This window comes from Culicoides brevitarsis, chromosome 2, assembly GCF_036172545.1.
Source record: "Culicoides brevitarsis isolate CSIRO-B50_1 chromosome 2, AGI_CSIRO_Cbre_v1, whole genome shotgun sequence".
NCBI lineage: Eukaryota > Metazoa > Arthropoda > Insecta > Diptera > Ceratopogonidae > Culicoides > Culicoides brevitarsis.
This window is the reverse complement of record NC_087086.1, coordinates 33,989,108-34,015,339: the sequence shown is the minus strand read 5'-3', so window position 1 is coordinate 34,015,339 and position 26,232 is coordinate 33,989,108. Positions and strand designations below refer to the sequence as shown.

The 26,232-nt window shown below is 29.2% G+C and overlaps 2 protein-coding genes across 10 annotated transcripts; one reads left to right on the top strand and one right to left on the bottom strand.

Moving 5' to 3' along the window:
• Window positions 1–4,083: 4,083 nt before the first annotated feature.
• LOC134832926 (E3 ubiquitin-protein ligase Nedd-4) lies at window positions 4,084–24,767 on the top strand. 9 transcript variants are annotated; one of them, XM_063847153.1, is made up of 13 exons: window positions 4,084–4,572; window positions 17,603–17,682; window positions 17,742–18,023; window positions 18,268–18,376; window positions 18,581–18,714; window positions 18,800–18,923; window positions 20,158–20,451; window positions 20,608–20,774; window positions 20,844–20,910; window positions 21,070–21,457; window positions 22,390–22,514; window positions 22,579–23,570; window positions 24,297–24,767. In XM_063847153.1, the coding sequence occupies exons 1-13, from the start codon at window positions 4,429–4,431 to the stop codon at window positions 24,397–24,399; spliced, it is 3,009 nt and encodes a 1,002-aa protein (XP_063703223.1). In that variant the 5' UTR covers window positions 4,084–4,428; the 3' UTR covers window positions 24,400–24,767. The 9 variants fall into 9 exon arrangements, with proteins under 9 accessions (XP_063703223.1, XP_063703222.1, XP_063703221.1 ...); XM_063847152.1 differs by having other exon boundaries at window positions 17,742–18,032; window positions 18,803–18,923; XM_063847151.1 differs by having other exon boundaries at window positions 17,742–18,032.
• Window positions 9,027–16,117, bottom strand: LOC134830522 (transmembrane protein 131 homolog). Its single transcript, XM_063844032.1, has 4 exons — window positions 15,449–16,117; window positions 13,438–15,077; window positions 10,366–12,390; window positions 9,027–10,310 (listed from the first exon to the last, which is right to left on the bottom strand). Exons 1-4 carry the CDS (start codon window positions 15,927–15,929, stop codon window positions 9,195–9,197), a joined length of 5,262 nt encoding a protein of 1,753 aa, XP_063700102.1. The 5' UTR covers window positions 15,930–16,117; the 3' UTR covers window positions 9,027–9,194.
• Window positions 24,768–26,232: the final 1,465 nt, after the last annotated feature.

The window sequence follows — 26,232 nt, the reverse complement described above, 5'->3', positions numbered from 1 at the left end:
GTATTTAATTTAAAATTATTTTATTTTTTTATTATTTTATGTAAAAAAAATAATAATTCTGTAGAATACAAAAAGTTTCACGAAGGTATGACCTAAAAAAAAATAAAACATGTAACATACAACATATATAAAATAATAATAATAATGTTAATAGTTAAATATTATAATGGCCTAATATTTTTTTATTTTATTTTTTTTATATTTTTAATTTCTATAACATGAGAAAAAATTCATAGACAAAAAAATAACCCAAAAATTTTATTCAGTTTCATGTTTATTAATATTTATAATAGAATCACTATAGAATGAGGATTACCTTAAAAAGCAACATTAATGATAATCGAAATGTACCTTTCACATTAGCTAGAAGATATATACGAAAAAAAAGTAAAAATAGTATATAGAATGTAGAAATTATAAAAATTCTATTAAAAAATACTCTTTTTTGCTGAAATTATATATTATTAAAATAATATATCATAAAATTGACACACACACATACAAACATCAATTATTAAATAAAAGAACCTTCAGAAAAAAACTTCAAAAAAAAATTATTCACGTCAATTGTGATATTTACTGTAAAACTAGAAAAAAATTATATTATTAATATTAATTATGTAAAAGATTTACCTCGGACTTGTACGTTCCTGAGCTAAAAAAGATAACTTTAACACTAAAATAAATTTGTTTCCCTCCCCATGATACTTTCCCGACGACGATGTCCCACTTCTGGTGTAAATAAACCACAAACATCACATGAAATAATGTTAAAAATGATTCAACAACGAGAGATTAATATTTTTCTTCATAATTTCGAAAAAAAAACAAACTATATGATATATAATAAATGATGTGAACATATAAAAAAAACATTTAGAGACAATAGCAGCAAAAAAATAAATTTTAATATGATGTTATCGTATATTATATATAATAATGAAAAAAATATATATAATAATCATAGAAAGTATAACAATTATTAATTAATTAATTATTATTATTAAAAATTATTTTTTATTTTAAATTATTTATAATATATATGATGCATGAAAAAAAATATTTAAAAATAAAAATATAAATAAATAGAAAATATTCCATTATTTTTAATTTATAATATTATTCATACCTTTAGTTAATACATTTCAGTGTGTAATAATTAGTAAAGAAAAAAAATATAATACAAAAAGTAACACCATTATTATAAATTAATTATTATCATATACAAATATAAATGTTAGTAAACAAACAAAGGTATAAATAATAATGTATTATATATTATTATAAGTTAACAATACAAAAAAAAGAAAACTATAAATTTTATCAACGTGGAAAACTAGTTAGCGTGTCTTTGTAGTGAAACAAAATAACTAAAAAAAAATTTATTTAATATATTTTGTTTCAACAGCACAATAATAATTTGTAAATATAATAAATTAGTAATTTTTGAATATTTTTTTCATGCATCATATATATTTTTTATCCTATATTTTATAATATATAAAAGATAACTGCCAATTTCTTTTCGAATCTGCAATTCCTTCATAGTTTAGAGGATGCAAGAGGAGCAATTATGTTAAAATCGAACAAACTATTTAAAAAAATATATAGGATTAAATATTAAAAAAAAACATAATAAAAGCATACAGACTCAGAAAGGGTAAAAAAAACATTTAAAAAATAATATTCAGTAAAAGTTAATAATAAAAAGGGTTATGAAGAGGTTGACAAGTAGAGTTTTGTGTCCGTTAGGGAAGTTATTACACACAAGTTTTAAATAGAAAAAAAAGCTTTCGAAAAGGTCATCATTAATGTTATGATTCAAGAAAAAAATGGAAACGGAAAAAAAACATACAAAAAATTGAATCATATCATAGAAAATAACAAGAACAACAAACATAATAGTTTCAAAATACAAAAAAGGAAAAAAATTATTTAACATTAGTGAGGGGCAATAAACATACATACACACCAAAGAAATAAATTAATAGAAAACCCTCCGCCGCATTCTCTCATTCATTATATTATATATGTGTATATAAATACAGTATAAAATATGTCAATTTTCACTAAGTAAAACTTATAGAGGAAACAATATGGCCATTAATTAAAAAAAAAAATAAATTATAAAAAATTATATATGATAAAAAAAATATTATTTTATAATTAAATTAATTTTTTTTATTTTAAAAAATAAATATTTTGTAAAAAAAAATAATAAAAATAGTAATAACAAATGGTACCTATAATATATATATTTATTGTTGACAAAATAATATTAAAAAAAAATAAATAATAATGATTAATAATATTATTAAACAAAAAAAAAATGCTAAGCAAAATAGTTACACCACAACAACAACAAAAAATCTGCTTAAAAACGAGCATTTAGTTCCATTTTTAATATTACATAAGAAATTTAAAAAATTAAAAAAAAAATCAAAGAAATTAGATTTGTGCTGTTTAGAAATTTTCACGCATGTTTTACACTCAACTTTGAATAATTCGCTATAAATATTTTACTAAAACTTTATCTTTATTACAACTAAAAAAAAATAAATAGGAGCAAAAAAATAATTAAAAAAAAAATACAAAAAAATGTAGCTTCAAAAAGTATTATTACTACTTAATTAAAAAACAATTCAAATAATTAGAAAAAGTAGCGAAGCAAAAAAAAACTTAGTAGACATCTTGAAAATTATTAATTATAATAAAAAACTATATTAATAATGAAAAAAAATTTAATCATCAAAAAATTATTATGCTCTCTTAATAAAACAAACAAACATATACATTGTTCAAGTACTACGTTTGATAAAGAAAAATAAAAAAAAAAGAAAAAATGTCGATAGCAATAAAACGACAATTTTTTTTATAATTTTTATTAATTTCGAATTTCTTTCCTCTTAAAAAATCCCAATAATTAAAAATGTTAAAGTTTGTTTTAAAAATTATTAATTATTAAATTAAATTATTGATTAATGAAAAAAAATATATATTATAAAATAATAAAATTATATATATAATAACAACATATATATAAATAAAAATATATTTAAAACGCATTATAAAGTCAGTATATAAGTCATATATTATAATGCACTTTGAAGTGCATCAAGTGAGATTACATATATAATAAAAAGTCATATGTGTACTTATTGTGTTTAAAAAATATTTAAAAGTGTCTTTTTATTTTTGTTGGGCTGAAAGTGATAAAAAGGTAAGCAAAGTTGTTTTTTATGATTTTTAATTAAAAAAAAATTAAATTAAATTAATTTTAAAATTTTAAATTTTTTTTAATTTTTTTATTTTTTAAAATTAAATTAAATAAATTTAATTTTTTTTTATTTTTCAAAATTAATTTAATTTAAATTTTTATTAATTTTGAAAATTAAAAATTAATTAAATTAAAAATTCGAAAATAAAATTTTAAAATATTTTTTTTAATTTTTTTTCTTATTATAATATTTTTAAAAATTTAAAAATAATTTTTTATTTATTTTTTTTTAATAAAATTTAATTTAAGTAACTCTTAATTATTTAATTAGCCTAATTTTTCTAAATAAACTTTAAAAAAATTAAATTAAAAATTAATTAAATTATTTTTTTATAATTTAATTAAATTTTTTTTTTTTAATTAATTTTAAATAATTTTTTTAAAAATTAATTTTATTTTTTTAAATTAAAATTTTTTTTTAATTTTAAAAATTAAATTAAATTTTTAAATTAAAATTAAAAATAAATTTAATTATTTTTTTTTTTAAATTTTTAAAATTTTAATTTTTTTTTGAAAATTTAAATTTTTAAATTAAAAAATTAATTTTAATTAAAAATTAATTTTTTTTTAAAAATTAAATTTATTAATTTTTTTAATTGAATTAATTTTTTTTTAATTAATTAATTAAATAAAAATTTAAAAAAAATTATTTAAAAAATTAAATTAATTGATAAATTAACTCGAAACCGTTAATTCAAAATTCCATTTCCTGAATTAGCAACGACAACTCGTTTTTGTTCAATTTCATTCGTCTCACTAAAATCAATCCATCCGGCAACCCTAAAATTTAAAATAGGGAACCCTACTGTTTGTTTTGGTATACGAATTTTCCTCGCGCATTTCCTCGATTTCCGTGCTTACATAAAAGTTCCAATTAAATCCGGAGTGCAAGCGTAACGAATCGGCTGCGACAAATCCGTTCAAAAAACTGAAAAATCCCAACAATTTTCGTGAAAAAAGGAATTTTTCAACAAAACGGGTCAACGGGAGACAAGACGAGACGAAGTGTGTTGGCTGAACTATGACTAAGCGCTTAATTAGATTGAAATTTTCCTTTTCGTGTGTGTAATTAAAAAAAATAACAAAAGAGGAGATTTCTCCACAGAAAAAAAATTCAAAAAAAATTAAAATAAAAAAAAAATATTTAAAGAATGATTCATCATTCGAACAGCAGTTCACATGTCTCAAGCAACAGCTCGATGCCGAACGTTCCGCCGCGACGTCGTGCCAACTCGGTGCAGCCCAATCATCGTCCCGCCATCGAATTTGTCCCGAGACGATCGCTAATTGCGCCCGTAAGTTGACAATTTTTTTTATCAGCGATTTTTTTTTCTAATCTCATCCACGTACGACGAAAAACGACGTGTAATTGTGCGTTGAAACAAAAAAAAAACTTACGTTATCGCGTTTTATTTAAAGTTCTTTTTTTAATCAGATAATTCGTTATCGACCGACAAAAACGACATCAACCTGCGACGATGAGCCTTCTACGCGATGCACGTGAATCAAACGATAAAAAAAACGTAAAAAGCATGAAAAAATCAATATTAATTACATTTCGATACAAAAAACAAAAAGAAATTCATTGAATCACCTGTAATTGTGTGTGTGACGTAAAATTGTTTGTTTTTTATTTGTTGTGAAAGGGCAACACCGACAATTGCCTTAGCCGTTGCCGCAGCTCAAGTGTTTGAATTAAAGGGGAATTAAGGCAATGAGGAATGAATTTCCACGAAAGGCAAAGGATTGATGATTAAAGTGCATTACTCATGCCACAGAAACGAGATTTAACGGAAGGTTCATTTAAAAATCCATTAAAAAAAATTCATTAATAACAGAAATCATTCAACGACGTAGACAACAGTTCTTTAGTAGTAAAGTGGGAGAGTAAATAACAGCAGATGTCATTTGCTGCCAAATTTAGTAGCGAGAGATTCCCCTAACAGGATTCGATGGGGTGTTAGCTCAAAAAATTATTTTAACAATTTTTTTTTATGAATTTTCACTTGAATAGAAAAGTTTCCAAAAAATTAATTATTTTTAATTTAATATTATTTTTTTTTAAATTTTTAAATTTAAAAAAAAAATTAAATTTTTATTTAAATAAAATTTTATTAAATATTTAATAAAAAGTTGATGAAACTTTTCAAAAAATTATACAAAAAGATATTAAAAATTATTTTTATTACAAAATTTAAAAAAAATATTTAAAATATTTAAAAACGTTTAAAATTATTAAAAATTATCATAAAATAATAAAAATTATTAAAAAATATATTTTTAATTATTAAAAACAACTTTAAAAAAATTAAATAAAATTTTAATTAAGTTTTTTTTATTTAATTCTTTTTTTAACTACCCAGAATTCTAATATTTTTTCTTAATTTAAAATTAATTTTCAAAAAAAAGAAAATTATGTTGAATATTTAAAAATTTTTAACTTTTTTAGATATTTTTTTTTAATTTATGAATTTTTTGTATTAAAAAATAATATTTTTGACAAATTTATAATATTTTTAGATTTTAACAGAGTAATTAATGAAATTTTAACTCGAAATTAATTCTTAAAACTGATCATATAAAAAAAAAATATTGTTTTTTTAATTTTCACCCCTAAAATAAAATTAAAATTATTAAAAATTTTATTATATTTAAATAAGATATTTTTATTTTTTTTAAGAAAAAAATAATTTTTAAATTTTCTGAATTAAAAAAAATATTTTAAAAAATCGAAATATTCAAAGAAAAAATTCTTAAAAATTAATAAAATTATAAGAAATTAAAAAAAATAATGAAAATTTTCAAAAAAAAATCTTAAACTATTAAAATTATAAAACATTTTTAAATTAAAATTTTAAAAATTAATAAAAATTCTTTTTAAGATATTTTTTTATTTTTTTGAAGAAAAAAATCAAACATTTTTATTAATTAATAATTTTTTAATTATCTGAATTTTTTAAAAAAATATTAAAAATAATCGAAATATTCAAAGAAAAATTTCTAAAAATTAGTAAAATTATTCAAAATTAATTAATTAAAATTTTAATTAATGCCTTAAAATATTCAAAAAATTAATTAAAATCGAAAATCTCTCCCATTAAATCTCAATTTCATATAAAAATATATTTTTATCACCCCTCAATAAAAATTCATGCACAATCTCGTACTTGACACCGGCGCTGATCGCCCTTCGCTAATGTCAAAAAAAAGTATCAAACATCAATCGGGCCATCGAGTCTTGAGAATTGAAAGTGAAAAAGAGTAAAAACCCCGAAAACTATCGCTTCCTCAACACTTCTGGGCGAACAGCGCTGTTCTTTCGCATCCCACGATGACCACGAACCAAGTCGGATACCTTCCACAATTTTATGTGAGTAAAAAATCTACGACACTGCAAAGCAAAAAAGTAAATAATTCGCATTTTGTGCTACGTACAAAGTGTTTTGTGGCTCAAACGAGACAAAAAGATGCCATTTAGCGATGATTCAGTCGAGAAATATTCAAATCCGAGTTTCTGAGAAACGAAAAAGTGCAGAAAAGAAACAAAAAAATAATTTTGCAAGAACATTCCGATAAATTGCTCGGCATCGAAGTGATAAAATTGAGGTGCTTGTGACCAAACAAAGTCATGCAATAACGATAATTAATGTTAATTCCATTATTAGTCGTCGTAAAGTGTACGAGGAGCGACCGAAGAAATCAATAAAAGTTAACCTTGACACTCGACTCGTGTCGAAATATGGTCCTGTTGCTCCTTTCATGACGATTGATGTCACAAATTTCACTTCAAAAAATTAATTTCTTATCAAGGACACGGATTTTATGACGTTCGTCGCGTATTTCGACGTCACCAAATGACCAAGAGTGACGAGAGTTTGTTTATTGTTTGTAGAAATTATGCGACGAATGAGTCATTCGTTCATTGATAAATTGATTTCTCTTTAACGACGACACCGACGCGACGAGTTGAAAGGGGATTTGCGTGTCAACGGGGTAATTTTAACTTTTTTTATGGGGAAAATTTTTAAAAATCAACTCGAGAAATGTCAAAAGGTGAAAATTTAATGGAGGAAAAGTGATTATGAGCACTTGTGGCACGTCGTTAGTGAATATTTTATAAAGGAAAAAGTTGATTTTCGATTAGTTTTGAGAAGTTTTTGAAATGTTAATGATCGAATGTGTTGGAAAATTAATGAAAAATTTAACTTTTGTACTTGGATTTGTACTAAAATGGAAAATTTATCTATAAAAAATATTTTTTGAGTGTTAAAAAAAGTGTTTTTTATCTAAAAAAATTGTTTTAAGATAACATTTTTGTTTGTTTAAGGGCTTCTAAGAGCTCGTGAAGGTTGTTGAACTTATTTTTAGTACAAATTTTGGATAACAATTTTCAATATTAAAAATATTTTAAGAAATTTTTAAATTTTTTTTTAAAGAAAAATCTCCTTTTATTTGACTTTATATTGAATTTTTATTGATAAATTGATCGAAAATCACAAAAATATTCCCAAAAATGATTCAAAATTAATTGTAAAACACTTTTCCTTCACTAAAAAAGCCAAAATATACCAAATTTGGTTCAAAGAATGTCTCTAAAAAGCAAGTCAGGAGCATCACAAGCCTTTTTACGTCAAAATTTTGTCAAAATTGATCGATTTTGATATTAAAATGTTATGCAAAGCCCTAAAAATGACTTCTAAGGATCTGAATTCATATGAAAAGTTTAAATTTTTTACATATTTTTGTAAATTTTGTGATTTCAGAGATATTCAGGGCACTCATATTAAAAATTTTTGAGGAAATTTCGTCAAAATATAACAAAAATTACAGATTTAAGTACTTTTCTGCCTCAAAAGGAGTAAAAAATTTTAAATTTTTAGCAATTTATGCCTTTTTTAGCCTTTTAAAACCTTTTGAAGAACAGAAAAATATATTTTTGGGTCAAGTTTTTTATTCAGGAGGTCCAAATTTCACATTTTAATAATTCACCAAGTCATGAAATTTACTTTTGAGACTCAAAACTGTCCAGTTTCAATCAATTTTAACATTTTCTAAGAGATTAATAAACTAAAAATCTAAATCTTGAATAACTTTACCCAAAATTATGCAGAAAATTCGAATTTTAAGTTCTATTATTTGACTTTTGAAGTCAAAAAATCCAAATTTAAACAAAATTCATACCAAATAATTTCTTTTAGAGACGTTTTTAATAATTTTTCGTTAAAATTTTACATCATAAGGACCAGATTTGAACTTTTTCATACCTTAAGCGTCATAAAAATTACTTCTAAGACCCTCAACTATGAAATTTTTAACAATTATTGCACTTTTTAAATTAATTTTTACTCAAAAGTGACTGAAAAGCTTCAAATATAATAAAAAAAAAATAAAAATTAAATTTCAAAGCCATTTTTATGTAATTAATAGTATGCATAATGTTAAATTTTAAAAAATTCAAGCATAAAAATGCCTTTCAGAGCCTCGTTAAAGACTGAAAATTATTTTCAAACAAAAAGTGACATCATGAATTTCAAAATTTTAATTTTTAATTAATTTTTAAGCCAAAAAATACTTTTAAGACTTCAAATCGTCAATTAAACGTGAAATTTTAATAATTTTTAATTTTTTTCGGGTTTTTGATCAACGTAAAGGACAAAATTTTTCAAAAATATTTAAAAATTTTTTTTTTTAAATTAAAAAAATTATTTTTAAGAGTGTTTCAAGAAGATTTTTGTTTATTTAGCTTCTTTCTTTGTTTAATTTCATTACAAATTGCTTTTTAAACAGGAGTTAAGCAGAAAGATATTTTTTTTTTTGTAACAACGATCAATACAGCGATCGTTTTTTCATGATTTTTTTCAGAAATGAGAACAGATTTTGATTATTATTTCATTTTTTCCATTATTTCACGATAATTTTACTCTTGTTTCTTGTTATTGTTGCTGCTGGATGCGCCCCATAAGTCGGTGCCGCCTTGCCATAAGTAGCTAAGCGACTTGAATGGATCGTAAGTACGCATTGGCTCTTGATTTTGTTGTGCTCCCTGATTTTGCTGCTGCTGCTGCTGTTGCTGTTGATTCGCCGCCGCGACGCCAACATTCTCCTCAGATCGAATATTTGATATGTGAGACCCCGGAAGTTGTTGTTGTCGTTCGCGGTTCAACGTTAAGCCAGGCGGCGGTCGAACTGTCGAATTTGTCGAATAATTCATCGGATTCCATGCCATCGAGCGATTCCACGCGTCAAATTGCTCCTGTTGCTGCTGCTGCTGCTGATGTCGCGTGAACATTTCGGTCCAATTGGGATCCGCATTCCACACGGGAAATTGCGACATTGCTTCCAAGAGACTCGCGTCGCTTTGTTGCTGCTCGCGACTCTGAAACGTGTCCAAAAAACGACTTCTCGGTTGACTTTGGTAGTAATTTGACATCGCGGGGACTGGTTGTTGAATTCCCATCGGTTCCCAATTTTGCTGCAAGAACGGCGGAGAGTTGCGTGTCAACAATGGCGTGCCTATGGGTCCAAAATCATCCGAATGACGTTGATTTTTGGCATCATCCGTGTTACCGTACATCGAAATCTCATCCAAAACACGTTGCTGCTGCGTTTGTTGCCCATACATCGACGACAAATTACGTTTAACGTTCGCATTTTGTTGCTGGTTGAACAAATTTCCGCCGCCCAAACCGAGATTTGACGTGTTTTGAACATCTCCTGTTGAACGACGCGTTTTCTGCGGCGGTACTTGATCCATGAACAAACTTTTCTTTGGTTGCGTGACAGGTAAAACGGGTTGTTGGGCAACGACATCACTAAAAGTCGCCCGATTTTCGGTCCAAATGTTCGCCTGTGGCAGAAAACCGACGTGATTGTTCTTCGGAACGGAGTTTTGTGCCGTCTCGAAACCAAATCCGGGCGTTTTGAAGGAAAGTTGCTTGATGTTTGTGCTGTTTTTGATGGATTGTTGATATCCGCCGGACTTTCTTTCGCGCCCGGGAGTCTTTCCAGGCAACTTTTGGTTCGAAGAGTCGTTCTAAAAGGAAATTTCAATTAAATTTTGATTGAAAATTGATTTTTTAAGTACTTACGGGGCAATTTTCCGATGATAAAAGCTCCTTTCCGTTCTCGTGGGTCAAATTTTCCTTTGAATGGGCGTTAATTTGTTCATTTTGCTCGTCCTTACTGCACGTTTTTGATAAATTTTCACTCTCCTCGTACTGCAAAGGTAAACTTTTCGACTTTTTCACGTTGTTTTTCTTCGCATTTCCGTTACTTTGGGCAATTTGCGTCTTTTTTCGTTCTCCATTCTCTTTGTGACCTTGATTCGGGGCATCTGTCGTCAATGGTGAATCACTCTTGGGCGACGATCGGGTCGTCGAACGACTATCCGAGTCGTCAGAATTAAAGGAACTTTCTGTTGTAGTTGAACTTGTCTCTTCCGCCTCTACTACAATCTCCTTGGAACGTTGTTGCTTCTCCTGTTTCTGTTGTTGCCGCTTATTATTCACATTTTCCTTCCGATTATTGTTCGTTTCTTGCTTTTTCGCGCTATTACTGTTGGCATACCGTCCATTTTTGTGATTTACTTCGTTAGAATTGTCATTTTTCGCCGATTTTGCGTTCTTACGACGACTCACGACGGGCGTTTCCTTCTTAGAATTCGTCGCTGAGGCGTTAATTGCGGCATTTAGGGCTTGGGTCTCTTGCTGCATCGATGCTGCGATCTGTCGGAGGTCCAAGGGAGCTTGTACAGGCCCCCGATCTTTCGAAATGTTCGTCAAATGATCTCGTAGGACCTTGTCCGACTCCAAAAATGACAATAAAATCACGAGCAAGAAGGCGAATGTCAAAATTCCGAAAGTTATGCGTCGATAATTGTTCTCCCATGACGGGCGGATGATCGCTTTGTTGCATTTTTCGAGCGCATAAGGCGGCACAGTCCCGAGCAACGTGAAATTCACCAAATAATTCATGCTCGTGTGAAGGAAAAGTGTTCTTGTGAGTCTAGCAAGCGTAAAATCCGGCGAAAATTCGATCTCAATCTTTTCACTGGCATTCGGAGCCAACTCAAAAGGATGACAATTCAAGATTTTAAAGCCGAATCCTTCGCAGGGGTTGTTTTCGACCCGCAAGCCATAAACTGTGATCGGGACTTCGCCGAAATTCTTCGCCGTAAACGTTCTTTTGATCGTCACGAACGGATTGTAGTTCGTCTGAGGCTTATCGCACGCTTTCAGATGATTATCTGTCACTTCGAAGATCAAAGGTGTCGCCGAACCCGATTTTCTGTTGCTAAATTTGAACAGCGGTTGAACGGCACGTGCTGTTATCCAAACACTTTCGACCACCGTCAAGTTATTTCGCAAATAAAGTGCCGTCGAGTACGTTCCGGGCTCATTGGAGCTGAAACGAATCCCAATTTTCGCATAACTGTGCGGCGGAATGTCCTGAATAAAGACCTCCGTCTCTTCGTGCAAGAAGGAAAAGACATTTTCGCCGTTCGTGAGTGTGCAATTTGAACAATCTTTCGAAACGAAGGCTGGCGTGTAAATTTTGGCGCCGTGATTGGCAACGTCATGCAAAACGTAATGCACGAGCAGCAAATGATCCGTTGGATTGATGATCGTGATGAATTTCACAGCTTCCTGATCGATTTGGAGTGTTGGAAAATTTATATTTGTTGGCAGGAATTTTGGCCAAATGAGATTTACGCTTGCATTGAACTCGTGACGCTTCACGGTGTTTGTTGTTAGCTTGAAACTGATCGTTTTGAGCATTTTTTTCGCTTTTTGGTACAAATTTTGACGGTATGCCAGCCAATCGAGGTCCAGTTTGCGGTATTCGTTAAAGTTGTTTAGCGTTGACATCCAACGAGCTGCTGTCGCGTTCGATAAAATCTCGAAACTTGTGTAACAGTCGTTTTTGCAAAGTTCCTTGGGGTTGAAGTAGAGGCGGCCGATGTCGGTGACGACGTTCGGGAGGATTTCGGGGAATGCGGAGTCTTCGGTGCTGGCGACGTAGGAGATTCCAGCTGTTTCTGGTTGAATTGCTTCGACTTGCATCTTTTTCATGAATGTTGAGTATGCGCTGAGGTTTAGAGAGCACAATTTACCCTGTGAAAGTTGAAAAAAATTCGTTAAAAATTTGTTTTGGAAAAGAAAATTTAAGAGGAATTAATTTTTACTTATACCAAAAAACAAATTTGGGAAAATAAAAATTACATTTTCACCCAAAAAATAAAAATTTTAGAAAATTTTTGATTAAAATTACCAAATTTTGACATATTTTAACTGAAAAAAAATTTTTTTTTTTCAAAATTATTTGAAAAATGTTCATTTGATCAAATCAAAGTTACAATTTCTCAAAAAAAAATTTTTTTTTGACATTTTTAATTTAAAAAAAAAAATTTTTTTTATTTGTGATCAAAACTAAAAAAATTTTGACGTATTTTGAGTAAAAATTAATACATATTTTTTAATTAAAATATTAAATTTGATCAAACCAAAATTACAAATTCTTCAAATAAAAATTTATTTTTTCAAAAATTAATCTTTTATAATTTTTAATTACTAAAAGAATTAAAATTAAATAAAAATATCATGAAATATTTTAAATTTGAAGAATAAAAAAAAATAATAAAATTTACAGATTTTCTCATATATTTTTTTTTGCCTCAAAATAATTTAAATACCTAAATAATTAAATTTAAAAACAAAAATCAAATTTTTTTGTAATTTTTTTTTTAATAAAACTTCTTGATTTTTTGACCAAATTAATAAAAAAAATATTCATCGGTTAAAAAAAATTATTTAAAAATTTTGTCAAACATTTTCTTACAAAAATTTTAATATTTTAAACAAAAATACATTTTTTTTCAAACCAAAATTACATTTTTTAAAACAAATTTTCATACAAAAAATAAATTTAACTTCAGATAATTTAATTTTTTTATTAAAAATACGTCGAAAAAATCCAATTTTCAACTCAAATAGTTTTTCATAAATTTTTTTCAACAAAAAAAAAATAGTTTTTGTAATTTTGATTTGCTCAAAATGAAACTTGGTTTAATGAAAATGTATTTTTCGTAAAAAAAAAATTTTTGCTCAATGAAAAAATTAAAAAAAAAAAAAAATTTTAAAAATTTTAAAAAAATTACTCACCGGATAACATTCCGTGAAATGCAGCAAATCCTTATCCAGCTCCAATCTCCCCATCGCTGTTGTAAATTTAACTGGCGTCACAATTTCCTCCATAAACGTTCCCCCAACTTCACTTGTAACCAAAAATTTCCCGACATAATTGCCAACAGTTTGCGATTTGACCGCAATTTCAAAGACAATCCACTCTCCAGCCTCAACTTTATTGCACAATCGCAGCTTATCCATTTGATGGGGCCCACATCCGCGCAACGTCACCGACATATAAGTGCCATCGGCGGATTTCATGCGAAAATTCGTGATTTGCACTGGCACCGGGTTCGGATTGACAAACGCAATTAATCCGCGATGCGGTTGAGCAACCGGCAAAATCCCAAAATTCAAATTTTGATCGTCTCCAGCATTCGTTCCGTCGTAATGGGTGACTTCGAGGGGCACAAGTCGCTTGAGACGTCCATTAAAAATATGCAGAGGGATCTCATAAACACTGATATTCGTGTGTAATTGCAACAAAAACGTCAAGGGAAGCGGATTTGATGCCAAAAGTGTGCGAATATTCACGAGCGAAATCCGAAAAAGACTCAAAGTTTCGTTCGGCTTGAGAATTGTCGTTGCACGAAATCCCGTTATCTTGATGTGATCAATTGCGGCGGTATCGGCATCCGTTCTGCTATCGCTTGTCGTCAGATTTATCACGTTAATGGGCGTGCTGAAGTTGTTTGTCACGTCAAACGTGCGTTCGAGGGGCGGCGACGAATCCAGCAGTAAAAAATTCTCTCTTTCGTCGTCGGTGTCGCCATTGAGGTCGGTATTAAGTAAAAATTGCAGCGTTTTTGTGTCATACACGAGGCTTCCCTTTACGATGCATCCCGTAAATGGAATCCGGTACTCGTCGCCGGCACGATCGCCCGTCTTCAGCACAATTTCTCCCGTAAATCGCTCACTTTTCGTGATTTTACTCCAGTCCAGCACGACAGTGACTTGATTTTTTTGCACTTCAATCGTCATACTTTTGATAATTTCCGGTTCTTCGCTTTCCACACGCCACGATTTCACTTCCACACTCGTTTCTTCCGTCTTTCGACTACTAAAGAGACTCAAGTTGCGCCTTTCCACAGTCGATCGGTTCGCCAAAAAGCCAAAATCGATGAACGGAGTGTTGGAATAAACTCCCGTATGACTGAAAATTTCAACTTCTATCGGCACAACGAGCATTCGGTTCGCCAGCGATGGATCATTGGCAGCGGAAATTTTAATCCTCACATAAGCGGTGTGATTTCCGGGCGTTTTTCCATTAAATTTGACCCGAATGACACTTTTCATGCTGAACGGCGGTATTTCCCACAGCGCTTGGGGCCCTTCTTGCTTCCCGCTTGGCAATTCTAGCTGAAAAGCGCCGCCGCTGCTGTAAACTTCGACAATTTGCAGTGGTTTGCTGTGATAATTGTACATGAAAATCTCCGGAGAGATCGTCGCGTTCAAGGGAGCCTTCAAATTTATCAGTGGCGTCAAGCGATAAGGACATTCCACGCCATCGCCCCGCACTTCGTACTTGATGAGACCAAAAGAGGTATGAATCATCAGCAATCCGAGCGCATTTCCGAGCTTCCGTGGCAGAAAGACGATGTTAAAAGTGGCATTTCCTGCAAAAAACGAGATTTAAACGTGAGAATTGGTGAAATTTGCGGTGAAAATATCAAAAAATGAGCGATAAAAAGCCACATTTGACCTTTGATGAAGTTATCGCAGCTCAAATGACCCAAATTCGAATCAATTTGCGGCGAGATAACGTCGTGTCGTCATGAAAAAAATCAAAATTTGTGTCAAACAAGGGATTTTTTCATGTAAATGCGATCCTCGTAACACATGTGTTGGTAAAACTTCATGTTTGGCGATCGGATTTCGTTACAGCGCGTACGTGCGTCGTACCACATGCAAACATATCGACGAAAAAAGTACGTAAACATGATATGACGAGTATGGAGACGCAACAAACTAATTTTTTTTCGCTTACCTTCTGGCGGAATGACCTTGTCCACGAATGACCACGAAGTGTAAAAATCGGGAACGTTGCCCGAAATGGAGCCCAGAACGACGCTCTGATTGCGATGTCTGTTGAAAACGGTAATCACGCGACTTTGGGGCTCCCCGATGGCATTTTCCTTGAAATCGATGCTCGCTGGCTGAAACACCAAATTTGTGCTTCCGATATTGCCGTCGGCATCTGTCGTCAGGCCATCCACCGTTTCTGCCGCATTATTCATGATCGACGAGAAAACATCGTTCTCGAAGATTTCCTGACCTCCGCCAGCATTCAAAGTTTTCGCAGAAGGCGACGACGACGCAGCAGCAGCTCCTGTCGTTGAAGCGGATTTTGTGGCATCTTGCGACGTCGTGATGGCAAAGGGCACGTTACACGTGCAAATTAGCAGCAAAATTACGTGAAAATTTTGCAGGATGATTTTCGACAATGATGATGACTGTGAATGTGACATCGCTACGATTACTTTTTTGTGTTTTTTTTTCACTTTTTCCACGCGTCTTTGGCGCTTCGCACGTATTCACATAGTTTCACGGGCCCGTCAGTTGCGCCGTTTTCGTGCATTTATCTCGGTTCAGCGGGATTTTTTCGTGTTTTTTGCGTTTTTTTTTTCTTTCTTGCGAGCTTCGTATTTACCTTTTATTTGTTCACTATGAGTCGGCTGAAAGTGATACTGTTATATGTGTTATACGTGAGGCTCGTGACAGGATGGCATGCGAAATCCATAGTGACTGTGAGGGGGAATTTGAGACGAATGAAAGTGAACTGTTATATGCTGTCAGCTAAGTATAACAGACTGGTATACTTAGCTGACAGATGTATAACAGTTCAATTTCATTCGTCTCACGTCGTCTCACTCAGTCACTATGGATTTCCGTATGCAAGTCGTCACGAGCCTCAAAAGATTTGAGTACGTGGAGGCGAATGGTACTTTTTGAGAGATTTTTAAGAGACAAAATTATTTTCATAAAGTGAAATTTTTGAGAAATTCTTTTAAAAATTGATAAAATATTGTCAAAAAATTAAAATAAATTGTCGAAAAGTATTAAAATTTTATAGACTTCTTGATAATTTAAAATATTTTGAGCGTAATTTTGAAATTAAAAATTTTTTTCTTAACAAAATTGAACATTTTTCTCTCAAAATTTAAAAAAATAAAAAAAAAACATATAAATATTTAGAAACCTAATTTCAACAGAAATTCTGATATCTTATTTTTTTTTAATTGTAATTTAAAAAAAATTATTTATAATTTTTTTCATTTCTGAATTGATAAAAAAAAATTTTTTTTTGTCTTTTAAAAGTTTCTTTTTTAATTTTTAAAAATATTAAATTTTTCCCATCATTACGTACTTTTATATTTTTTATAATTTTTATTTTTATTTATTTTTAATCATTAATTTTATTTTTTTTTAATGTAATTAATAAATTAATTAATTTTTCAAAAGATATTTTTTATTTAATTAATATTACTTTAAAAAAAAATTAAAAATATTTTTTGAATATTTTTTTTTTTTTTTTTATTTTTAATTTTTTATTTAAATAATTTTTAAATTAATTTTTTCAAGAAAAATTTTCAAAAAGTTGAAAAATATTTTTTTTTTATTTCACATTTGATTAATTATTATTTTTTTTTTAATAATTTTTCGAAAAATTAAAATCTGTTGAATTTAATAAAAATTATGTTTTATGAAAAATTTTTATTCGAAAAAAACTATTGAAAATTTAAAAAAAAATATTTTTCATCAAATGGTTGAAAATCAGAATCTAATTGACTTTCGAACGTCAAAATTTTGCTTTTATAATTTTTACTCAAGTTTAAATTTTAATTTTAGGGTTTTAAAGTTAAATTTAAGTCGAAATTTGGCTTTTAAAATTATTTTTTAGGATTAAAAATAAATTTTTAGACATAAAATCGATAAAATATAAAAATAATTCATTAAAAAGAATATTTATTTAAAAATTTTGAGGATAAAAATTAAGTTGGAAAAAATTTAAAAAAAAATTTTTTTAGAAGGTTTTTATAAATTTTATCAAAAAATCAACCAAATAACAATTAAAAAATATTTTTAAAACAAAATTTTACAAATTTACATTAAAAATTTTTATTTTTTTTTCTCTTTTCAGAACGACGAGGGTGTCAGTCAACTGCGCATTCGAGTAATTGCTGGACATGAACTCGCTAAAAAAGACATTTTTGGTGCAAGGTACGTCACAATTTCAAAAAATCCCGTCAAAATTCAACTTTTTTCCTAATTTTTTTTAGTGATCCCTATGTCCGAATCGACTTGAACACCATTTACGGCGACATCAATATCGACTCGGTGCACACAAAAACGAAGAAAAAGACCCTCAACCCGAAATGGGAGGAGGAATTTGTGTTTCGCGTCAAGCCAAACGAGCACAAACTCGTGTTCCAGGTATTCGATGAGAATCGCTTTACGCGCGACGACTTCTTGGGCATGGTTGAGTTGACGCTCGCTCAGCTACCCAAAGAGCAGGAAGGACGTGTTATTCAGAACAAGACGTATCAGTTGAGACCGCGCAGGTCAGTTGGGTAGGTTTTTAGCTCGAAAATGGCTTTTTATTATTATTTTTTTACGTGATTCATGATTTTTTCTTTCATCGACACTCGACACGAGCCAAAAATTGGAATGCATCACACACGAATTTTCCGTTGATTTGAGTAAAAATGTCTTTTGTTTGCAAAAAATCGCCTTTTTAGGCTAGAAACTGTGAATTTTTTCAATTTTTTGGATAAATTTTAATTAAAAAAATTTTTTTTCGAGCAGTGTTCGTTCCAAAGTGCGCGGAATGCTGGAGATTTATCATGCCTACATCCGCGATTTGGATGCCGCCCCTGAGCCAGACTGGGAAATTGTCGATACAAACGAAACCAATGTAAGTAGACAAACACACGATTTGCGATAAGAGACGCGTTCGCGATAAGATAACACAGACGTTGTCTTGTGACTTGTGTGCATCAGTCTGTCATAAAATCGCTTCTCGATGCCGAGCAAATTTTTCTTCAAGCGGCAAAAAGTTGTCATTTTGCGAGTTTTTGCAGCGAAAAGCACCCGTTTAATGCGTTCTTTTTTGTTTCAGAGCCTATACAGTGCCAATTCGTCGAGTCAGGATCCGCTGCCCTTCGGATGGGAAGAGCGACAAGACGCCAACGGGAGAACGTACTACGTGAATCATGTTGCGCGCTCGACACAATGGGAACGACCGACGGTTACGTGAGTGATATTGCGAATTTTTTTTTCGCGAGTGACGAAATTTTGTTATCAAAATTTGTTTTTGTTTTTTTTTTCGCTCGTTTAGCAGCAATTCAACGAGCGTAGAACAGACACAACAACAAAACAACGACGAAGCAGCTGCATTCCAAAGGCGCTTTCATATTAGTGTGGATGATGCTGACTCTAGAAGTTTAAATAATTCAAATCAGGTGAGAAATTTTTTTATTTTTTTTAAGTTTTTGGGTTTTTAGGGCATGAAATTTTTTATTTTTGTGAAAAATTTTGACAGTTAAAAATTTTTTAGTTAATTTTTTTTATTGAAAAATTTTCAGTTATTGAATATTTTTGAAGACATGTTCGACTTAATTTAATTAAAATTGGAAAAATAAATTTAAAAAAAAAATATTTTAAATTAAAATTTTAGAAAAAAATTTATTTTAAAATTTTTTCTTGTTAATTATTTTTACATTTCATTTTTATTAAACAAGAAAAAAAATTTAATTTTTAAAAAGAAAAAAATCAAAAATATTTCAAAATTTTAATTGTTTTTAAAAATTTATTAATTTTTTTTATTCAAATATTAAAATTTAATAAATAATTTTTAAAATTTTTAAATTGGTATTTAAAATTTTTAATTTATTTAAATGCAAATATATCTCAAATATTTAAAATGCTTATTTTTTTTTTAAATAAAATTTCACAAAATAAATTATTTAAAATTAAAATTTTTTACAAAATCTATCAAAATATTTATTTTATAATTTTTTTTATTTTTATTTTTTTGTTAAAAATTTAAAATTTTTCATAAAAAAAATAATTTTTTGAAAGATTTGGAGAATTAATTTCATGAAAATTATCAAAAATTTCTCAAAATCGAGACATTTAAAACTAAAATTGCTTTAGCTGTCAAAATTTTTTCCTATCAAAATAATTTAAATTTAAAAATTTTTAATTTTAAATTGGAATTTTTGGTTTTTTAAGATTTATAAAACTGTGAATTCGTAAAAAATGTTCAAAAATATTTAAAAAATAGCTCAATATTTAAATTTTTATTGAAAAATTTTGCAGCTGTAAATTTTTTTTCTTATAAAAAATGAAAGTTCAAATAATAAAATTAAATATTTTCAATTTAAAATATTGATTTTAAAAATTTTTTTACTTAAAAAAGCAAAAAATTCAAAAAAAAATTCTTAAATTTGAACTTGAATTTAAAAAAAAATTTTTTTTAAAATAAAAGAATAAATTTTCTTAAAAAAATTATATGAAAATTTTAAAGTTAGATCAAAAATTGCATGAAAATCATTTTTTTTTTTCATTCAAAATTTAAATTTTCCATCACTTAAAAAAAAATCATTTTCAAAAAATTTTCGGTTCATAAAATTTTTCCATTATAATTTGCATGCCCATTCAATTTTACCGTCAATTCGCATTCAAACTCCAAAGGAGGATTCGCCGCCTCACATTTCCGTCGTCGATACCGATGACGGCGATGTCATTTCCGACACTGTTGCGCCTCCCGAAACCATTATCGAAAATTTGGCGGAAGCCATTGACGACGAATCCGATGCCGAAAGTCGTTTAGAGACGCCGCCATTGCCCGACAATAGCTTAGAACGTAGTAGTAACGAATTAGTTGTTGACATTAGAGTTACGGGACCGAGTGAGAGTCATGACGACGACGTCGATGTCGAAGTCGAGCTAACGTCCCTTTTTGCCGACGACGAAGACCGAGAAGAGGTTAATTTTTGTCTGTGTCTGTGTGTTTTGCGCTGTATATCGCTCGAAATATCGCTCACTTCATGCACTTTGTCTCTCTTTCTGTCCTCTTGATTGGCACTTTTTGTCGAAAAAAACCTGAAATTTGCACAAATTTTATAATTTTTGGATTTTTAGGAAGACACAAGTACCTCACAAAATCCGCCGAGCGATTCGTTAGTCGAAGAATCCGCGGCGACGTCACCTTTACCTTCAAATATTCCTCCTAGACGACCTGCTCCAAGTATTCCCGCTGGCTTGGGCGGCATTAAACGTGCTGCGCCTCTGCCTCCGACGTCTTCTAGGTACTTTAAGCGATCCCTTTACCTCAAATTTTGATTTTTTTAATTTTTTATTATTATTTTGGATCGTAGCGCTAATGAAGCGACTTCTTCTAGTAATAATACCGAGGCTAATATTAACGGGCGAGAAAATTCGGAGGTATTTTTTGTTTGTGTTCGTTTTAATTTCCTCTTAGTTTAGTAAATTTTTTAGTTTAGGCAGTTTTCTGTTGAATGTTGTCCACTTTTAGTGTCAGTTTTGCTAAATTTCTTCAATTTTCGCAAAAAACTAATTTTTTAATTTTTTTTCTGTTCACAGGACGACGTTGACAGCACATCCGAGACACAGTCGAGCGCCAACAACAATCAAGGTCGATCCATTTCCTCCCAATCTCGCACGAGTTCCATCGATGAGAACAATTCGGCGAATGCTTCGCCCGCGCCAGCTGCAAGAAATCAACTTTCGGGCGAGGGACTTCCGTCGGGGTGGTCGATGCAACTTGCGCCCAATGGCAGAATCTTTTTCATCGATCACGTGAACAAGAAAACGTCGTGGGTCGATCCGCGTACGGGAAGAGCAAGTCCCATGCCAAATACAACGAGCGCCGCGCCAGTTGAACGGAAATCCGAAGACGAATTGGGACCGTTGCCCGAGGGATGGGAAGAGAGAATTCATTCGGATGGCAGAATTTTCTTCATTGATCACAGTGAGTAAAGGGTTTTTAGCTGAAATTAGAAGAAATTTGTGAAAAAAAAAATCAATTAATTCAATTTTCGTCAAAATTTTGTCTAAAAAGATTTTTTTGAGTTAAAATTATTAAAAATTTATCAAATTTTGTCAAAAAATTACATAAATTGAAAATATTTTCGAAAAATTATTAAATAATTTCATTTAAAATTGATAAATTTTTATTTCAAATTTTATTTAAAATTTTCTTAATATCGTTAAAAAAATTAAAATTTTGACCAAATTCAATAGAATTTTCCAAAAATGTTCAAAAAAATTTATAGTTTTGTAAGAAATTTAAGAATTTTGACTCAATTTGATAGAATTTTCTCAAACAATATAAAAATTTGTTATAAATTCGATGAATTTTGACTAAAACATAAGATCTTCTTATGAAATTTTAATTTTTCTGAAATTGAAATAATTGTTTTCAAGAAATTTCATTTAAAATCTATAAATTTTGGTATAACCAAAAAGAATTTGATCAGAAAAAATTTGAAATTTTTTTAAATATTGAACGTTTTTTTCAAAAATTTTCTTAAATTTTAAAAATTTTGTAAAAAATTTACTGATTTTGCAAAAAAAAATTAAAATTTGGATAAAAATCGAAATTGATTTGCAGCAAATAATTTTTACAAAGTTTTGATAAAAATTGATAAATTAAACCAAAGTCGAAATAATTTTTTCAAAAATTTTGATAATTTGGTTGAAAATTTACTGATTCTGTCAAAAATTGAAAGGATTTTCACTAAAAATATTTTCAAAAAATTAATTTTCTGAAGAAGTTATTTTAAAAAATAATAATTTTTAATGAAAATATAAAAAATGTTTCAATATTTTTAAGAAAAAAATTTAAAATTTCATTAAAATTTAAAAACTTTTGACTAAATTCATATTTTTTCTATTAAACAGATACTCGAACAACGCAATGGGACGATCCCCGATTGTCAAATCCCAACATTGCGGGACAAGCTGTACCTTATTCGAGAGACTACAAACAAAAATACGAGTATCTCAAGAGTCAATTACGGAAACCGGTGAGTTTTTCCTCTCATTTCTGCTTAAAAAAAACCTTTTTTTACGAAAATTTTGCATTTTTAGACAAACGTGCCTAACAAATTCGAGATCAAAGTACGTCGGGCCTCCATTCTCGAGGACTCGTATCGCATCATCATGGGTGTCAGCAAGGTAGATTTGCTCAAAACGAAGCTCTGGATCGAATTCGAGGGCGAAGCAGGTCTCGATTACGGCGGCTTGGCACGCGAATGGTTCTTCCTGCTGTCCAAAGAGATGTTCAATCCGTACTACGGGCTCTTCGAGTATTCCGCGATGGATAATTACACGCTTCAAATCAATCCGTTCAGCGGTTTGTGCAACGAAGAGCACTTGAATTACTTCAAATTCATTGGACGCGTCGCCGGAATGGCAGTTTATCACGGAAAACTCTTGGATGCGTTCTTCATTCGTCCCTTTTACAAGATGATGTTGCAAAAACCGATCGATTTGAAGGACATGGAGTCGGTCGACATGGAATATTACAATTCGTTGCAGTGGATCAAAGAAAACGATCCAAGCGAATTGGGTTTGACGTTCTGCGTCGACGAAGAAACGTTCGGACACACAAGTCAACGCGACTTGAAACCCAATGGAGGTAGTATTGAAGTGAATGACGAGAACAAAGACGAGTATATTCGTCTCGTGATCCAATGGCGCTTCGTTTCGCGTGTTCAGGAGCAGATGCAGTCGTTCTTGGAGGGCTTTGGATCGATTGTGCCGTTGCATTTATTGAAAATTTTCGACGAAAACGAGTTGGAACTCCTCATGTGCGGCATCCAGAACATCGACGTGAAGGATTGGAAACGAAACACGCTCTACAAAGGCGATTATTACGCAAATCATGTGATAATTCAGTGGTTCTGGCGTGCGGTATTGTCTTTTAGCAACGAAATGCGCGCCAGATTACTGCAATTTGTGACGGGAACATCTCGTGTACCGATGAATGGGTTCAAGGAATTGTACGGAAGTAACGGGCCGCAAATGTTTACGATCGAAAAATGGGGAATTCCCGATAATTATCCTCGAGCTCATACATGGTGAGTGATTTTATGCCCTAAAATTTAAATAAAAAATTAAAATTTGAGAAAATTTGAGCGAAGTTGAAAAAAAACTTTCAAAAATCTTAAAAAAATTGAAAATTTTGCTAAAAATTTAAGATTTTTAAGTCAATTTGATAAAAATGTTTTCGAAAAATTTTTTTAATTCATTTAAAAAAATAATAAAAAATTCATTAAAACTTAAGAATAATTTTCAAAAAAAAAATCTTCTGAAGAAATTTTGTTGGAAAATAAATTTTTTTTCATAAAAATACAAAAATTTAAAAAAGTTCATAAATTAAAAAAAATTTTTTGATATAAAAAATTAGATTTTTAATTAGATTTGATACAAAATTGATAAAAACTCCAAAATAATTCAATGTTTGAAAAGTGCCTTGCAAAGTTTTTGTCTCTCCCTGGTGCTTCTTCTTCATCGTACACGACATTTTAAATTTTTTCCATTAGTGTTCTAAAGTTAAATAAATAAAAAGTATTCCCGTGTTCAATAAAAGACGTGCTCAGTTTTTCTCACAGGAAAAAAAAAGTTCGAAATTGTGTAATTACTGCAAAAAAAAAAATTTTTTTTTTAAAAAAAAATTTTTAAAATTATTAAGAATTTTTTTTAAATTAACATTTTTACATTAAATTTAAAATTAAGAAAAAAAAAATTTTGAAATTATAAATTTTTTTACAAAAAAAAAATTAATATTTCCATTAAATTTTCAGCTTCAACCGATTGGATCTCCCCCCATACGACAGTTACTTACAACTCAAGGACAAATTGATCAAAGCCATCGAAGGAAGTCAAGGATTTGCTGGCGTTGACTAAACTGCGCTCACATAAAATAAACCTTAAATCACCTTTAAAAAAAATCAAAAAACCGAAAATTCCATGTAAATTTAAAGAAAAAACGAGAAAAAATTGTTGAGAGAGCAAAAAAGAACAAGAACCAAACATCACTATATGCTAAAGGAATTAAATACTTACGATTTATTATATATTTATGAATTATTACAAAGATGCTTTTACGACATTTTATTGTGTTTTCGTAAATAAAATTAATGTTTGAGGGCGAAACTGGGCACGTTTGACCGTAAGTTGTTTTTTTTTAAAAGATAATTCAATGTTTGAAAAGTGCCTTGCAAAGTTTTTGTCTCTCCCTGGTGCTTCTTCTTCGTACACGACATTTTAGAATTTTTCCAGAAAAAATTTTTTTCAGTTTCAATTTTTTAGCAGTTTTGAGTTATAAAATGATTAAAAAGTAAATTAGTGTTTTAAAGTTAAATAAAGTATTCCCGTGTTCAGTAAAAGACGTGCTCAGTTTTTCTCACAGAAAAAAAAAAGTTATTAAGACATTGTGTAATTACTATATTAATATTATATACTTAGTTAGGTTATATTTCAAATTCTACAAGAACAAAAAAAAATTGCTTAAAATTATGGAATTATTATAAAAAAAAATTCAATAAAAAAGTATGATTGCAAAAAAAGTTTTTGACACAGTTTTTTTTGCTCTTGATTTAGTTTTCAAAACAAAACTATGTCAAAGAAAAAAATTATTTTCAGTTTCAATTTTTTGGCAGTTTTGAGTTATAAAATGATTAAAAATGATAAATTTTAAATTTCAATCCATTTGGAGCAAGATTTGACAAAAAGCTTTAATTTTTTTTTGCTCTTGATTTAGTTTTCAAATCAAAACTAACAAAAATGTCAAAGAAAAAATTTTTTTTTCAGTTTCAATTTTTTAGTAGTTTTGAGTTATAAAATGATTAAAAATGATAAATTAGAGCCCTCTGACAAATTTTTATCCATTTGGAGCAGAATTTGAAAAAAATTGCTTTGACACAGTTTTTGACACAGTTTTTTTGCTCTTGATTTAGTTTTCAAAACAAAACTATGTCAAAGAAAAAATTTTTTTTCAGTTTCAATTTTTTGGCAGTTTTGAGTTATAAAATGATTAAAAATGATAAATTAGAGCCCTCTGACAAATTTTTATCCATTTGGAGCAAGATTTGACAAAAATTGCTTTGACACAGTTTTTGACACAGTTTTTTTGCTCTTGATTTAGTTTTTAAAACAAAACTATGTCAAAGAAAAAATTTTTTTTCAGTTTCAATTTTTTGGCAGTTTTGAGTTATAAAATTATTAAAAATGATAAATTAGAGCCCTCTGACAAATTTTTATCCATTTGGAGCAAAATTTGACAAAAATTGACACAGTTTTTGACACAGTTTTTTTGCTCTTGATTTAGTTTTTAAAACAAAACTATGTCAAAGAAAAAATTTTTTTTCAGTTTCAATTTTTTGGCAGTTTTGAGTTATAAAATGATTAAAAATGATAAATTAATTTTTTCTGACAAATTTCAATCCATTTGGAGCAAGATTTGACAAAATAGCTTTGACACAGTTTTTGACACAGTTTTTTTGCTCTTGATTTAGTTTTTAAAACAAAACTATGTCAAAGAAAAAAATTTTTTTCAGTTTCAATTTTTTGGCAGTTTTGAGTTATAAAATGATTAAAAATGATAAATTAGAGCCCTCTGACAAATTTCAATCCATTTGGAGCAAGATTTGACAAAATAGCTTTGACACAGTTTTTGACACAGTTTTTTTGCTCTTGATTTAGTTTTTAAAACAAAACTATGTCAAAGAAAAAAATTTT

Coding starts and splice junctions, on each gene's coding strand:
- LOC134832926 (XM_063847151.1), top strand. CDS start 4,429: ATGATTCATCATTCGAACAGCAGTTCACATGTCTCAAGCAACAGCTCG. Junction 17,683..17,741: donor AAAGACATTTTTGGTGCAAG/GTACGTCACAAT, acceptor AATTTTTTTTAG/TGATCCCTATGTCCGAATCG. Junction 23,571..24,296: donor TATCCTCGAGCTCATACATG/GTGAGTGATTTT, acceptor TTAAATTTTCAG/CTTCAACCGATTGGATCTCC.
- LOC134830522 (XM_063844032.1), bottom strand. CDS start 15,929: ATGTCACATTCACAGTCATCATCATTGTCGAAAATCATCCTGCAAAAT. Junction 12,391..13,437: donor ATTTCACGGAATGTTATCCG/GTGAGTAATTTT, acceptor CAACTTTCACAG/GGTAAATTGTGCTCTCTAAA. Junction 10,311..10,365: donor TATCATCGGAAAATTGCCCC/GTAAGTACTTAA, acceptor ATTTCCTTTTAG/AACGACTCTTCGAACCAAAA.